We start from the raw sequence: 16,463 nt of genomic DNA, 5'->3' as shown, positions 1-16,463 counted from the left end.
TATAGTCGTTATTCCCGAAATTGTTTCAGAAAAATATTGAATAACTGGAGCTTCACATACTCGACTCAATCGTGATAATTCTCTTGATGCAGGCATATAGTATTGCTACATATAATATTTGACTAGTGTTTGTTACATTATTGCCAGCTACTGCATACTGAAAATATAGAATCACCATTTTTAAAGCATTACCTGATACCAAATGGAGGCGAAGATCAAGGGGATGAATATAACCAAAACTTCCCATGCTACGGTAGACATCAAAGCAATAACTCCTAGAAGTTGGATGGTGAGGGAAATTAGACCCTCAAGTATGGACGGAATTCGAGTCTCCACAGCACTTTGATCAGTAGAACACTATATCAGAGGAAGTGTATCAAACTAATCAGTAAAATGAAAATTGAAACTAGTATCTCAAATGTAAATTTATACTTATATGACCAAAACATACTTTTGTCACTTATATATAATTTGTGAACCAAAAAAAAAAAAAAGAGTGGATGATAGATCACTTACTCTGTTAAGAATTCTTCCAGCAGGTGTAGCATCAAAAAAGGACATAGGAGCACGAAACATGGTGTCCATCATTTTTTTGAAAAGTATGATAGCAGTTTTATATCCCGTGGCTACAAGAAGCGTGTCTACAACAAGGGTGAAGAAACATATGCCAATAGCCAAGGATGCATAGACAATCAGTAGCGTAGATCCACTAACAGCAGGGTTTACATCCTTTGACGATGGAGTTGCCCAAGCCAACCAATAATTGCTCCCTATTTGAAGAATTTGTAACATAATTGCGGCTAGAATTACAAGAATCACAAGAGCTCCTCCATATGCTGTAGTGATATATTTCCAATAGACATGGAACCCGACTTTACTTCTCTCACGTTCTTCTTCTTTTACGAGCTGTGCTGCAGGTTCAGAACTAGCAGCACCCCTGTCATCATATACTTCACTATTCATATTTTCAAGTCTGATTATACTTTTTGTATTGTCTGCGGATATAGGTGCCGATAGAGCTGCATTTTGTGCACCTACATGCTGTATAAAATCAGACCCTGGAACGAGAATGTCTTCATACTTTCCAACTTGTGCAACCCTTCCTCATGACCTTAGAAGAAATACATAAGATCATTAAAAACTCAGATGACTTGATGACCTCAAAATGAAATAAAATGAAGAAAACAGACTATTACTGAACTTACCACAATTAGATCAGCAGTGTTTAAAAACTCAACTTGATGAGTAACATAAATGACAGTTTTACCTTTCAGTACGCCAAGCAATACTTCCTGTAATCCAAAATCAGATAGTATTACCAAATCAAAACTTTAATAGTCTTACTACTTATAACATGTAAAAAATAAATAGTATAAATACTTCACCTTGAATAAATGAGAACCAGTATGAGCGTCAACAGCACTAAAAGGGTCATCAAATAGATAAATATCCACATCATGGTAGAGAGCGCGAGCAATTTGTATTCTTTGCTTCTGCCCACCACTTAAGTTGATACCTCTTTCACCAATAATAGTTTGATCACCAAATGAAAGGACTTCCAGGTCCTTTTTAAGACAACAAGCTTCGAGTACTTGATCATATCTTTGTCGGTCCATATCCTTACCAAACAATATGTTCTCTTGAACCGTACCACTCTGTATCCAAGGTGACTGAGCAACATAAGCCTTTGTCCCACACAGCTTAACTACCCCTGAGATCCTAGGCATTTCCCCCAAAATGCAAGAAAGTAAGCTCGACTTACCTGAACCAACTGTACCACATATGCCAACCTTCATACCACAAGACACTTTTAAATTTATGTCTTTTAATGTTGCCGTAGTAGTAGATGAAGAAGTACTATCCCAAGTGAAGTTCCCAGCAATAATCTCAACTGATGTATCAGAACTGCCCAATGGCAGCTTCTCTAAACCATCATCTTGGAGCTCATTGAGGGAAAGAAAAGAGGCGATTCTCCCAAGGGAAACCTTGGCTTGGACTAGCAAGGATATAGTATCAGGTAGGAGGAAGATGGGTTGTCTAAGAACCCGAAAGGTAGCAAGTGCAGACAAAATTTGCCCCATGTCAAGTAGGATTCCCATATATATACAGGAGCCAAAAGCAACCAAAGCCACTGAAGTTGGACCTATCTCATAAAAAAAAACCCATCACTACTGAGCTATATAGATATTTCTTCAACCATTGCATCTCCACTTCTCTTAGTTGAAAATCTTAGACAAAAAACTCATCTGCCATCCTTGAAATCTAAGAACTCTAATATTCCTTAAAGTCTCAATAGTTGCCTTCATTCTATTATCCTTAGATTCCATAAGCTTTTTTTGAAACTTCTCCTGCCATGTCATAAATAGAGAGTTTGCTACCACAAAAATTATTGTTACAGCAAAAGAACCAATGGTGGCAAGAAATCCTAACTTGTTGTATAAAATTAGCAAGGCTAAACCGATTTGGAAAAAGATTAACCATGTATCATGCATGTAGACAACGAAACCTTCGATTCTCTCAACATCAACAGCCACAGCATTGATAAGTTCTCCTCCACTACCACCACTTCCCATCTGGTCGCCTTGTAAGTGTGGCAACCAAGAAGGAAGGGTCAAGCTCTTAAGTTGTCACTGCTCGAATCCTAATTCCAATCTGTTGCATCTTAAAGATCCAATGTCTCTGAATGAAATCCTCAAGAAAAGTTGTTGCACAAAATGTAAAAGCAAGAATATAGCCTTGGTTTTTAAAAGACTCAATACCATTAAGGCATTGAACAAAGCTATCAATAAGATATGGAGCAACAAATTGAGCTAGTGTGTATATTATCCCTAAGAGGGCTGTACAAACGATTTCCTTCCAAACCAACAAGAAATATGCCTTTGCAAGCCTAAACTCAGTAGTAACAGCTCGACTATTATCTTGTTTATCAGCTTGTGACGATGACTCAAAAAGCCTTTGGAACACTGGAAATACTCCAAACACACTATTAGAAGGGCCTAGTTGAGGAATACCTTCAAGCTCTAAGGTTGATTTCTCGATGCACAATGCAAGTAAAGGAGTTAACCAAGAGAAGAAGAGAGTATGGAAAAAACCGGCATTTTCGTAAGGAGTCACAGTATCACACCCTCTTGTCTTAGCATTATTAACACCATGATCCAAAAGGGGTTTTACAAGATTATGTACTTGATTCTCACTATTCAAAGATCCTATAACATAACAGAAAATCAAGCCATTTATAAAAAAGATACTAATACAACAGGTATTTCAATAATTTACAAATGCATGTTCACGATTATAAACTCCATTCAAATCTAGTTGTCACATTACTAATTCGATGCAACAATGTATAATACGGAGTATTGAGGAATAATTTAGGATATTATAAGTAACTCTTACACCCTTTATACGAAGTATATCAATATATCCCATAACACAATTTATTTCTCTGAAACCATAATCTCAAGTCTTTCACCAAGAACTTTCGAATCCTCCCCCACCTTTCTTTTCTTCCTCCCTGAAAACCCAAAATTACCAGGAAATCTCAATTCAATTCTAATTCTAATCAAACTCTACAAATCCCTGAAAACCCAAGATTAAAGTTTTATAATTTACTTTTAATCTAAAACCCTACTATTTTAAACCAATTTATCAATTTGCCAATTTCACCCAATTAATAAATAGTTCTTACTCATCTTATTTTCAATTATTTCAATAAAAATAAGTTGAAATTAGAAAAGTAGAGATAAATACCTTGGACCATTGTAATGATTTGACGTGGTTGGGTTGTTGCCGCCGTCAGAGGAGAAGTGTTAATGGTGGTGATCGCTGAATTTTAAAAACAGGAGGAAACAGAGTATCTTGAAACAGAGTATCATATTAAGGTAAAGGAGTCTAATAGAAACAACTGAATATTCACTGACTTTTTTTAATGAAGAATCTGTGAAAATACAGATTTATCATCACCAAATTGCCACTAGAATACTAAAATAAACAAATTTTGTTATGATAAAATTTGACTCCCTTAAAGAATCTCTCATCAATATTATGAATCGATCTCATAATCTCCTGGAATAGGGAATATCTAATCACTTGAGCTATCCCTCACTTTCGGAATCCAATTATTTATGCATTTGGACATTATTGCGAATTCAGAAATTTTTATTTACTTTACATTGGAATAGCAATAACCACATACTCATTGTGCAAAAGAAGGGTTTAAAATTTATATCAAGAAGACAAGAAGTACTTGGTATAAGTTTGTAATTAGTCATGTTTTAAGACTAACACAGCTTGAACAAGGCATACCCCATATTATGTGAAGATTTGTTTCGTTTCTTGCATGTTATAATAACAAGCATAAAACCAATTCACACGAATTTCTTCAAAAGGTACTTGGCCAAAAATTAATTGCTATGAGTAAAATCCATTTCAACATACATTGTTTTAGAAAAAAAAAATTACAGCTTCATTTAGAGAAAAAAGAATTCCTTTTTTTCTTGCTAGACTTTCGGCTTTTCTCCCTCGAATTTCTCTTGTTCTCTCTTCATTTACAGTTCATCATATGCACACAAAAAATAATCTCTCTTTCAGGCACAAGAAAACCAGAGAATGACAGGTCAGGGTAGCGACAACTCTGAAGGATACTCCAAGCTTCTGCTACGAAACCTGAGATGCCTTGATCTGCACGCACACTTTGGTGAAGAACACGAAAAGCTGAGACGTAATGGATTGATAATGCAAGGTGAAGGCGCAGCTGATGGGAATGATTTTGGTGATGACAGACCTTTAACCTGTAGACTACTTGGGTTACAAATACCAATTTCCTTAGCTTCATCGAAGTCACCTGTACTCATGATGAATTCTTTTATGCGCTTCACGTCTGAAAGTTTCACAGGCTTTACTATATAATCCTTTGCTCCCAACTCCAAGCATCTGATTGAGCCATAGAGGACAATTATAATGGTGTTGGTAAGTTACTAGAAAAAGAAAACTTGAGCTTGCACAGTCTCAAGTCAGAAAAGGTATGTTTATGATGTACAGCAATATAATTAGAGACATTAAACTAGAATATGCCATCAAAAAACACTAATATAACTTATCTAATACTGACATTATATCACCATCACACGAAGAGTGTTGACAAAGTGAGTTCTATATCCAATTAAACATAGTGCAACTCCTAAATTTTAGCATAATGCGCGGTAAGTGCTAAAAATCTGTACTCCATATGTATCACAATTTTTTTTCTATTAAGTACGAATTCAACACTTCTTAAAAAACATTGTACAGAAGAAATCTTCTACCCTTTCAGATATATTATTAAGAGTATATGATAATGAAATTCATTGATAGATTTTGTTGTTTCTTATGATATATAGTCAGTCATTGACTTGATTTAATTAAGGATTATTCTTTATGCTCATCGAATATCCTATTTTTAACAGGTACTTAATACCTTAAACTTAGTGGAACCTGATTACAATAGTCACCAGATCAAAGCATATCGTTAAATATAATAGTTTCAAGATCTCATTGAATAGATTAAAGTTGAAGAATATCAAAATAATCAGCAAGGACATCATAGATCAAGTAGGTACAAGAAACAAGATCCTACAGTATAAGATAAACAAACAAAAGGTGGGTGTAAATTCCATTGACCAAATGGACCATATGATAATTATATTATCTATATAGTGTTCACATCACTATCAAGAAGATTATCAAATCTTAAGCATGCGATTTGCAATATTTGACAAAGATAAACTAATGCCAATTAAGGTTACGAGTAATCTGCGTGCATTCATGCATGTCTAAAGTCAGACAGGATTTAACTTCTTGTCCGATGAAACAGAAACAGAAACGGATTGAATTTGCCTTATCACACCCTGAGTTCATTGTTTGCAATTCGAGCAAGAATATGACTTTAATATTTTTCATCACAAATTTGTATACCAAATTACCATTAAGAAGATGGTTCAAAGCTTAACTTCATAGAGGTCTTTATGAAAAGTAAAGTTCATGATACTTTTCTTATATGGTAAGGTGCAGGACTTAATAAATCGGACCCTTTATGTGTCAACACCGTCCCTATAGGCAGAATTCGAACATATGACCATAAATTAGCTTGGTAGTATTATTACCACCACATCAAGCTCACTAGGTAAAGCAAACTTCTTTGCTATTACTAGCTTATAATCCTTATCAAACTATCAGGAATTGTCTAAGCAGCCATACCTATCGATTCGAGTAACGATGTTCTCAGATGACATTATCACCACAGGCACTTCCTTGAATGTTGATGATTCCTGCTAAAAGTAGAACAAGAGAAAAAGAAATCACATCAAGATCCTGTGGAAGACAGACAGCAGCAGAATTATACTCAAATTTCTGTTTAATACTCAATAATCTGTTGAATACTTAAAGTCAAAAGCATCTGTGCCTAAATTCAGAATAATTATATTCTGACTTTAAATAAGGATTAAGGAAGCCACAAAATTTAACCAAAACATCATCTATACAATCCTCTTGTTTTAAAGCAGTGCCAAAATATATAAGAACAGGCATTATAAGGCTGAAAATGACCTTTTTCCAGCAGAAATTACGAAACAAAAGTACAAATCAAAACTAATAATATCATAGGGCAGACTCATAGAAATTGTAAGAAAATATTCAAAGAAGCAAAGATAACCTTGATTTTTTTCAGTAAATCAAATCCAGTAACTTCAGGCATGGAATAATCTGTGATTATCAAATGCACCTTCAATCCCTAATAAAACATCACAATATAATTGAATTCATCAAACATAGTATAATTTATTTTCTAAAAATAAAATAAAATGAAAATTGTACATACTGTGTACTCAATAGAGCCTTTCTCTTCATCTAATCCCAGCAACTGTAATGCCCTTTTCCCACTTTCCACCACTGTCACTGCACAATTATTCCAAAAAACACAACCCATTTTTAGAAACTATTGCCAAAAAAAAAAAAAAAAATACCAACCCATTTAGCCAAAAATAGAAAAAGAAACAAAAAAATAATTTTCCCCTTTCATCAACAACAAGTATATTTATACCTTTGCAAGATGAAATCTTTAAGAGTCTCTCAATAACCTTTCTATCCACCAAACTATCATCAACAGCTAAAACATGAATTTCAAAATTTTCAGCCATTATAGTAGTTAATCTTAGAAGAAATGGATTAGTTTTTTATTAATAAGCTTGAAACATGCAAAACCCTTTAAAAAGACAGAATATTTTGCATTAAATGTTGGGATTTTTAAGAAAAAAAAAGAGGATTTATGTTTTTTTGGGGATTTCTGTTGTTTGGTTTTGTTGAAGAACAGAGAGAGAAAATAAAAAGGCAGGATATTTATATTCTTGTGGGTGGCAAAAAGTGACAAAAGTTGAGATTCGGAAAATCGGATTTTGTGTGATTTTTTTTTTTCTCGTATATAGTCCATCCAACTTGATTTCACCGTCTATTTTTTGTCCAAAAGGCTTGATTTGATTAGATTAAACAATTTTAAAAAGTGCTCTGATTATATGATCAATTGGTAATTAGAGTTGAATTGGTACAATTTGACTAATCATTAATGCTCAAGTTTTTTTAAAATATATTTTTATGTAAAGATTAAAGGAGGTATGGTTAGGTGAGTGAAGCAAGTTTGCAACTTGGTAAAATTGTTTATAGAAAAATGTCCACTGTTAGCAGATGGTGGATGGACTAGATGCCAATATGCAATTGTATTTGTTTAGAATTTTAAGAAAATGTTTGACATTGGCCTTGTTTGGCAAATGACTGTTGGCGGTTGGCTGGTTCACTTGGCTTGTTTGACTCGCTGGAATGTTTGGCTGTTTATAATGGCTTTTGAAATTAGTTGTTTAAGCTAGCTGTTTATAAAAGTGTTTGGTAAATTAATTGTTGGTTGTTGGCTGTTTATTAGATAATTTGTGGGCCAACAAGCCAAAAGCCAACAAAAAAGCTACTCAAAGCAACTTTTTCATTTTGGCCTAAAAGCCAGCTTTTTCGCTGACTAAAAAACCAATTACCAAACACATTTTTTTGGCTGTTTGACCACCTAAAAAAGCCAAAAGCCAAAAGCTAACCAAAAAGCCATTAAAAAGCCAATTACCAAACATGGCCATTAATTTTTGGGATCACTTAATTTGTTTTACGAGTATATATACACAAGGTGAAAAGTTTAAAAGTGCACACTATTAAAAAAAAATAATTCAAAACTTGTATTTTTAAAACGTGTCAATCATTTTTTTGAAATGATCATGGGACGGGGCAAGCTGAAGGCTAAAGAATTAGCCTGTTAAGTTGGATCGAACAGGTTGGGTCAAGGTCCGGTCGAAAATGTTTCATCAAACCCCGTAAATGTTAATTGTGCCTAGTAGGGTTTTCGTTTGTCTAAAAAATCAACAAAAAATAAAAGTTTAAGATGCTTGTTCATGGCTCACCCAAAAGAATTTTAAATTTTAAGCCGAATTTTTATGTCTATAACCAGCCCATAATTGGTCCAATTCAGGGTTGACCTGACCAATTGTTGATAGTTTTGGCCACCGGTTTGGTACATGTGGTCGGCCACAAGGTAAAATGAGGTCACTGGTGCCCAAAACCGTTAAAAACTGGTCTAGACCAAAGGCCAACCGTTTCTCAACATATTCAAGCAAGAACTCTTAAAAGGAAGCCACAAAATTTAGGTAGTTGTTTGGCCACTAATTGACATGTTTTGAAAGCAGGTGGATAAAAATATTTTACTCGATATCACTAATATAAAGTATTGTAATTGACAAATTCCTAATTTCTCAAATAGTAGAGTTGTAAATAAATGAATTTTTTTTACTCTATTTATTAGCAAATTTTGCCCTTTAAATAGAGATTTTACCTGTAATTTTACGAATTTAACCAATACCCTCCTTTTAACTAAAATGGTGTTCAAATAGATTAACCAAAAGTTAAATTTTACACTCTCCCTTCTCTCCTAAACTAAACTTCGAGCTTCAGAAAAATTCAACAATGGAGGAAGATAAAGCGGCAGCGTACTACGACGAGTTAACTCGGAAAGGAGGTGGCGCAGCCCGATTCAAGCAAGGACTCGGCTTCTCCTCATCCACAACCACCCCTACTTCCGGCGAACCACCAAAAAAGGGTTCAGCTTTACCTTCTTCATCTTCATTTCTCAGCAATTTCGTCAAAGCTTCAAGCCCCACTAAAGAAACAGAGATTGAGCGAAAAACCCAGCTTGAAAATATCCAAAATAAGCTCAAAAAGAAGGAACCCACTACCTCAATTGATGCCCCAAGTGAGAAAATTAGGGTTAAGGATTCTCAGAAAAGCAGGGATCGAAGGAGAAGTAGGAGTAGAGAGAGAGATAGAGATAGAGAAAGAGGGAGAGAGAAGGATTTGAAGAGGGGGAGGAGTAGGAGTAGGAGTAGGAGTAGGAGCAGGGAGAGGACGGGGAGTAGGAGGAGTGGTGGTGGGTCTGATGAGGAGAGAGAGAGGTTAAAAAGGCGGTATCGAGGTTCGAGTAAAGAGAGGAGGGAGAGGAGTAGAGAAAGGAGGGGGAGGAGGAGGAGTAGGTCTAGGAGTTGTTCTGATGATGAGAGAAGGTCTGGGAGGAGGCATAGGAGGAGTAGGAGTAGGAGTTTTTCGCCGAGGGATAGAAGGCGGTCGGATAAAGGAAGAGAAGGTGGAGGGAAGGATGGGAGAGTGGTGAAGAAGGAGGGTAATGGTGTAGTTGATTATGCTAAGTTAATTGATGGCTATGATAAGATGGTATGTTTGTTTTACACTTTTAAAGTAATTTTTGAGTTTCAATTCAATAATTGATTATGTTAAAGTCTTTGTTGTTTTAATGCATATGGTTTATGCTGCTTGATTTTGTTGAATTCAGAATCTATAATTTTATATACTACGGAGTATTTATATTGCATTATTGTTTGTTTTGCTCAAATTGCTGAGAAGTCTCTCTTAAGCTGTGCTGCTCATTGTTCTTTCCTATGATATTAGTGCTTTAATAATTCTATTAATACTTGATTCACGCTTTGAATAAATGTAATGCTCCGTATAATTGTGTGCATGCGTCTTTGTTGATTGATTTGCTGGAGTATTCTCAGCAAGTCAGCAGTCACTGATGGCTGATTGTATTAAAAGGTCTTTGTTGGATTAAAAAAAAATATTTACTTCACACCTATGCTTTACACTTGACCTTGAAACCTTCTAAAGCCTTGAGATTTTTTCTCATTTGACATTCATGGAAGTTGCACTATTGCTCATTGTTGGCCAGGATCTTAAGATTCTTCCATTCATGACTCTGATGTGAATGTGCATTTTGAAACAGGTTTTCTTGGCCAAGCAGTCAACTACCTTGACAATTTCCCGATGAAATGCATGTTTCTATAATGCAAACAGTAGACAAGATGAAGTTGCTTTAGCTCTTTATTGAATTCCACTCTGTTCTTTCCACCTCAATATAGGTTGCCACATGACAAACATACGTTCTGAGGGCTCGATGTAGCCCTAGATATTAGCCTTATCTATGTGCCACTTATCTGGATTTGAGACCTGGTTACCATGATCTTTTTTATGAAGGAGACTGTTATTTATCACTTACCTGCTTATAAGTGTTCCATGCTGTATCACTCTCTTCAGCCAGCAGTTTTGATCCTTGCTTGCTTAATCAGTATCTGCTCTTGACACCTTTTTGGTTTTATTGGCCTTTGTACATGATTTACTCCCTTGACTGTAACCTTCAGTATATTGGTTTGTGGTTGATGAAAAACAACATAATTGAAATTCCAGGATTTGAGGTCAAATAATGGGTTTCGTATGGCGGTATTATTGCACAGTTGCACTAGATCAATCAATTTGGTGTAAATGAGATGTGATTTTCTTGCTAAAGGGCTGTTAAATTACCTAGTAGCTCTTACACATCTCGGATATATAAGCCTACTCTGTTATTCATGAGCATGATCGAGGAATGTGCCTGGGGGGGGGGGGGGGGGCGGTAGGGAGCGGTCTTACAGTGCCTTCCTTGCCATCTGCCGCTCTTCTGTCTGTGTGCAGGCATCTTCAGGAACTTTGTAACATTTTATTGACAAGTGTGATTGATAATACTCCATTTTTACTTGATTGTAATAGACACCTGCAGAAAGAGTCAAAGCTAAGATGAAAGTTCAGCTTACACAAACAGGTATTACCTGACTTTTGTTTGTTGTCTTGATCATAGTCTGGATTAGTTTACTTGCTTTTTTTTTTTTTTTTTTTTTTCTTTTTTTTTTTCTTTTTTCAGTCAGTGTAGGAGTATTTATGAGAGTTGGGCCTGTCTAACTTTACACTTTGTAGCTCAAAAGTGATTACAAATTGTCAGTTACCCTAGGAGGCTGGGACTATGAGATGGGGTCACATATGAATTATGATATCGTGCCAATACACACTTCACTGATATTTTGTTCCCTTCTTTTAGTCTCTATTATACACCTGTACATATGTTATTAAAATATCACTTCAGTTATATATTTTGAGGGACTTGTCTATGTTTTATGTCAAAAAAATGTTACACATGAGGTTACATCTACCTATTCCAATCTGGTCCATTTATTTTTACCTGATAGATCATTCCCCCGTGTCCTTCAAGATAATGAGCTATCTGCTGTATACGGAGAATTGATTAGAATGCTTGAAATGTGATAGAGGCCATAAACAGACCACTAACTACCAATTCTATTTGGCTTGCAAGTAGGAAACATTTTTGCTTCATCTGAATAAATAAATAAATTATTTGCATCCCTCTTCTTTCATTCTACATGTTCTTTTTTGACATTATAATTTGTCGGTGAAACCCTCTGCATCTGATCCAGACCAATTTCAGTTGACATCTAGGTTAGAATTTTTTATTTTTTACTTGATACATGCTCGCTAAGCTAATGATGAAGGTTCTTAGTTTTCAATTATTAGACACATATTCTGTGTAGCATCATATTTTAAAGCATCGAGTTATACATTCCCTTGCTGAATTTTAACTATATTTCTTCGTAATGGAATTCACTGTCTGAACTTTTACAATTATCATTAAGTGTAATAATTTATTGAATTTTAATCATTAGTGTATTAGCATGGTGGATTGGTGGGACTTGTATTTAGTGATAGATTAGTATATAGTTGTTTAATTATTTTAAAATGGGACAAACAAAGTTGTATGTAGGATTTTAGGAGGGATTATTACTGAACAGTCATTAATCAAATTCTTGCCTCCTGTAGTTTTATTTAAAACCCCTGATAGTAATTCTGGTAATGAAATCCTGTATTGGCTTATGTATGTGTATACACAAAATGGATAATCTCTCTTATTGATGCATGATGGACTTGTCCCCATTCAACCAACATCATGCTCATATAATCAATAATGTTTTGGCATCCAATATAAGCTTTTTCACTTCTATCTATTATGGTCAAGTGGTTGTATCTGGTGGGGTGTTATACCTTGATTACTATTCAATTTTGGTACAACTTGAAGCTCATTTTGTATTGCAGTGCACTTTGTGACACACCTTGCATGTTATATTATTATTAGCAAAGCTTGATAAGCATTTTGACTTCAGTGGGATTAATATCTTGCCAAAATTGATTATTTGTAGAATTTCATCAATTTCCACATCTGTATAGAATTGGGCATTCTTTAACTCCTTGCTTGAATTTTTTCTAGGAGACACATTCAAAATTGGACTGTGTATTCTATCTAGAAGAATTGTCCGGCTTGTTATATAATTATTTACCAAAATATAGTTAAGCGCAATTGCAGATGCTCGCCTGAAGCTACTAGGTCGTGCATTATGGGGCTGTACAGAATATTAAATTTCTGTCACCCACTTACAGCTATAGGAAGTCTTGATTACTAAGAGATATATTAGCTTTCCATACTTGAAATTGGCCATAATTCTGGCCTTGTTTTCCCGATCCTTGCATGGTTAGCAGGTTTTACTGGGAGACCCAGCCAGCTTAGTTCTTGATCCTTGGCATTTCCCATCATTTAGAAGCCTTGTTACCCTGAGGTCATATATATATGGGTTCCCGCACCGTATTAAAGGTTATGGCATAGGTCACAACTCGGTGAGCCCTTGTATATCCCTGTATAGAATCCATGGCCAAGTGTTATATCTCCGAAAGGTAAAGTTTGTTGCTCCAAAATCCAAGATGCCCTAGCATTATGTTACCCTGAGACCATTGAACCCACACTGTTGGATTGTTCTTATATTAGACTCTAGCCTGGAAAGGTTAAGGTCCTGAGCACTAATCTTCATCTTACAATTCCTACCTCTAGTGTAGCCTGGAAGGCTCAAGGGGATAGGAAAGTTTTGGAACTGTAGGAAAAAAGATAGATTTGGGATACTACTAGTAACGAGGTCAATTATTATGGTTATAAAAAGTTTAGATGTATTTTGTAAAGCTATTGGGATCTGACTATCTGCTCATATCGTATCATCTGCTCAGTTCCTCATTTGTTTAACCATAAGAAATTGATTTTGGTTTCAATTCTTTCCTGCAGCTGAGAAGGATACTAAGATGGGGACTAGCTCACAATGGGAGCGGTTTGAGTTCAACAAAGATGCTCCTGTAGATGATGAGGAAATTGAAGGTAAATGGATACTCGTTGGTCTGGTAGACTTCAGGGACACAGTGTAGTACATGAAAGATGTTGGTTCTGCATTTGGGGGCAGACACCAGGGATTAGAATTGATAATAACAGTTCTCTCTAGTTCATTTTTAACTTTTAAATGGGTTATCCTCATTTGCCTTCTACTTTGTACTACTGTGTGCTTGCATGCATTTGATGTGAAGTTATGTTAAACTAAGATTTTAATCCTTCCTGCCTGTAGCTGCTGACGATGATGCGGCACTGGTCAAGCATATTGGGAAAAGCTTTCGGTTCAAATCTTTAGAGGTACTTTGTAATCGTAATCATAATTCTGTTGCTGTTTTGGGGCGGGCAGATCTTGCATCTGAAAGCAGAACCCAAAACTTTTGACGTATGGTTGCTTACCTAATGGGGGTTTTCTTGTCATATTGAAGGCAAAGAGCGAGGATAAAATCCAGAATGCTCATGATGAAGCCATGTTTGGAGTCCCAGAATCTGGTCCATCATATGCATCAGATAATGGAGAAGGGAGAGAGAGTGAGAATGAGAATGGAAACGAAGAGACTAAAGGTGATGAACCAGCTAGTAGTCTCATCAATGAGAAGGTAAGTTTCTAAACTGAACACTTGTAGTATTGTTCAATATAAAAAATATTATTGGAAATCATGAGTTGTAATTATGTATAGGTGCTTTCAAAGCCACAAGGTTCTTGGCGGGATAGGGCTCGCCGAACTGCTGGATGATTACTGGTAAACAAGGTGGAAGACATTTACCACACAAACCTTTTGTTAAAGTGCCTCTGAGAAACTTTTTGTCATATCCCTATAAATGTTGATTCTGTATAATTTGTTGCAGCTGCAATGAAAATTTATGCAATTAGAATGGCTAGAGTTCAATATGTCATTCGTTCTTTGTAAAGTCGTACATTTATTGGGTTATGGTTTTGGACATTAATCACATTATGATTATATGTAACTACCATTTGATCTTGCAAGGAGCTGGTTAGTGCTGAATTCTTACTCATCGAGCAGCAGAACTGCAGAACTAGTTTCGAAATACCAATTAATGAAGCAACCTCTAGTATGTTTTTACATTCACTTTTCTGTTTAAATGATTTAGCCATGTGATGTACAATATGAATGCAACGGTGTTGCTTTTTTTGTATTTGGATTAAAATAGGGGCACTTGAGGTTGGGACTTGGGAACATATATTTGCAGTTGATTTTTGTACCTAACAAGTAACAAGTACAGATCATGATTTACCCCTTTTATCCTTACAATTTGTTTGGGTTTGAAGTAAAGATGAAGGATCTTATTGTGCCAGAATTTCTCACGGGTTAACTCGACCCTGGTTAATGGGTTAGACAATTTGGAAGAGTTGTTGACTCACATAAAGTATAGTTTGGTCTTTTTGTACTTAGGCCCTGTTTGATTCACCTTAAAAAAAAAATATTAAGTAAAAATAATTTCAGTTCAGTAAAATTAATTTCAATTCAGTAAAATTCAGTTTTCTTAAAGAAGAATTATAATAGAAAATCAGTAAAAATAATTTCAGTTCAGTAAAAATAATTTAAGTTCAGTAAAAATAATTTCAGTTCAGTAAAATTAAGTGCAGTTCAGTAAAAATAAGTTCAGTTCAGTAAAAATAATTTCAGTTCAGCAAAATTAAGGTGAATCAAACAGGGCCTTAATATAGAAATTATTTGATGCACCCGAGAATACTATTATATTTTAACGAGTATATTTACTACTAGTCCAGACTGGCGTGATGTATTTTAATATAGAAATTCAAAATGGGCGGTGATTTGCTTTGCGTGTGGACTCAAAGCAAGTAGCAACATGGACCGCCCCATATTTTACCAATGAGCGCCCATAGCATAGCAAATTCCAGCTGCGTATCTTTCTTGCTAAATCCTGTGATTGGCAGAATCATTACCTCCTTGGGAATCGTAAAGTCTGACCAACAATTGTACCAACTAGCAACTGCATTCCTTTCCTACATATTCATCCTTCCTTCAGCTCAATTTGCTCCATTTCCATTCTCTTCTCTCACATTGCACCCGCATTTAACTTTCTCTCTCCGACGATCTAATCGGAAGTCATTGCCCAAGAATGGCCTCTGTCAATCGTTGGTTGAGACCTGAGGTTTATCCTTTGTTTGCCGCGGTTGGAGTTGCTGTTGGTATCTGTGGCTTGCAGCTCGTTCGTAACATCTGCATCAACCCTGAAGTCAGGTATTGTTATTCCTACATAATTTTTTCATGTTACGTGACACATCACTTAATGTCTTGTTGATTTGTTGTATACCTTTGTTATTAACGTACTTCTTTTGGCTCAAAATAATACGTAGTGTACAAGGACATTTCGGAAATCTATTAAGACGATGTGACAATTATATTTAAGATTAGAAGAGCACACACTACACAATGTTTGTGTGTTTGTATGTGTGTACGCGTACGCATGTGTATCTGTATGATTACTGATATCGCTTTGGTTAAAACAGGGTTACCAAGGAGAACAGAACAGCAGGAGTGCTAGAGAATTTCTCAGAGGGTGAGAAATATGCTGAGCATTTACTGAGGAAATACATTCGTAACAAGTCTTCAGAGATCATGCCTTCGATCAACAGCTTTTTCGCAGATCCAGATCGTAGCTAAAACTTCTAAATAATTCTGTTTCTAGAATGACTGCTTTCAATTTCATTATATTGATTTCACCATGATTTGATAAACACATTGCGTTCGAGTTTTCTCCGTTGTATGAATTAAGTTGGAATTCAAACTCGCTTGCTGGTTGTTTTATAGATAGTTCTCTTTATTTC

General features: G+C 35.5%; 4 protein-coding genes across 5 annotated transcripts; 2 read left to right on the top strand and 2 right to left on the bottom strand.

Annotated features, from left to right (window-relative positions):
- Positions 1-446: 446 nt before the first annotated feature.
- Positions 447-1,616, bottom strand: LOC110700783 (probable non-intrinsic ABC protein 5). The gene is given in 4 exon segments (XM_021878382.1): positions 447-1,111; positions 1,152-1,159; positions 1,206-1,292; positions 1,386-1,616. Coding segments are annotated over 4 exon segments (981 nt in total). The 3' UTR covers positions 447-456.
- Positions 1,617-4,239: 2,623 nt separating this feature from the next.
- LOC110700472 (two-component response regulator ARR6-like) lies at positions 4,240-7,619 on the bottom strand. 2 transcript variants are annotated; one of them, XM_021878015.1, is made up of 5 exons: positions 7,076-7,619; positions 6,854-6,930; positions 6,689-6,766; positions 6,235-6,308; positions 4,240-4,932 (listed from the first exon to the last, which is right to left on the bottom strand). In XM_021878015.1, exons 1-5 carry the CDS (start codon positions 7,170-7,172, stop codon positions 4,617-4,619), a joined length of 642 nt encoding a protein of 213 aa, XP_021733707.1. In that variant the 5' UTR covers positions 7,173-7,619; the 3' UTR covers positions 4,240-4,616. The 2 variants fall into 2 exon arrangements, with proteins under 2 accessions (XP_021733707.1, XP_021733708.1); XM_021878016.1 differs by having other exon boundaries at positions 6,235-6,305; positions 7,076-7,616.
- A 1,271-nt stretch (positions 7,620-8,890) lies between these two features.
- On the top strand, positions 8,891-14,665 carry LOC110700471 (serine/threonine-protein kinase fray2). Its single transcript, XM_021878014.1, has 6 exons — positions 8,891-9,783; positions 11,149-11,200; positions 13,553-13,642; positions 13,884-13,948; positions 14,077-14,247; positions 14,329-14,665. The coding sequence occupies exons 1-6, from the start codon at positions 9,025-9,027 to the stop codon at positions 14,383-14,385; spliced, it is 1,194 nt and encodes a 397-aa protein (XP_021733706.1). The 5' UTR covers positions 8,891-9,024; the 3' UTR covers positions 14,386-14,665.
- Positions 14,666-15,522: 857 nt separating this feature from the next.
- LOC110700782 lies at positions 15,523-16,463 on the top strand. Its single transcript, XM_021878380.1, has 2 exons — positions 15,523-15,876; positions 16,146-16,463. Exons 1-2 carry the CDS (start codon positions 15,755-15,757, stop codon positions 16,297-16,299), a joined length of 276 nt encoding a protein of 91 aa, XP_021734072.1. The 5' UTR covers positions 15,523-15,754; the 3' UTR covers positions 16,300-16,463.

The sequence above is a fragment of the Chenopodium quinoa genome, unplaced genomic scaffold (genome assembly GCF_001683475.1).
Source record: "Chenopodium quinoa cultivar QQ74 unplaced genomic scaffold, ASM168347v1, whole genome shotgun sequence".
NCBI lineage: Eukaryota > Viridiplantae > Streptophyta > Magnoliopsida > Caryophyllales > Amaranthaceae > Chenopodium > Chenopodium quinoa.
The sequence above is the reverse complement of the archived record's forward strand: the minus strand, read 5'-3'. Positions and strand labels throughout refer to the sequence as shown.

Coding starts and splice junctions, on each gene's coding strand:
- LOC110700472 (XM_021878015.1), bottom strand. CDS start 7,172: ATGGCTGAAAATTTTGAAATTCATGTTTTAGCTGTTGATGATAGTTTG. Junction 6,931..7,075: donor AAAGATTTCATCTTGCAAAG/GTATAAATATAC, acceptor ATAATTGTGCAG/TGACAGTGGTGGAAAGTGGG. Junction 4,933..6,234: donor ATCGTTACTCGAATCGATAG/GTATGGCTGCTT, acceptor TGGCTCAATCAG/ATGCTTGGAGTTGGGAGCAA.
- LOC110700471 (XM_021878014.1), top strand. CDS start 9,025: ATGGAGGAAGATAAAGCGGCAGCGTACTACGACGAGTTAACTCGGAAA. Junction 9,784..11,148: donor TTGATGGCTATGATAAGATG/GTATGTTTGTTT, acceptor TGATTGTAATAG/ACACCTGCAGAAAGAGTCAA. Junction 11,201..13,552: donor AGTTCAGCTTACACAAACAG/GTATTACCTGAC, acceptor TCTTTCCTGCAG/CTGAGAAGGATACTAAGATG.
- LOC110700782 (XM_021878380.1), top strand. CDS start 15,755: ATGGCCTCTGTCAATCGTTGGTTGAGACCTGAGGTTTATCCTTTGTTT. Junction 15,877..16,145: donor TGCATCAACCCTGAAGTCAG/GTATTGTTATTC, acceptor TGGTTAAAACAG/GGTTACCAAGGAGAACAGAA.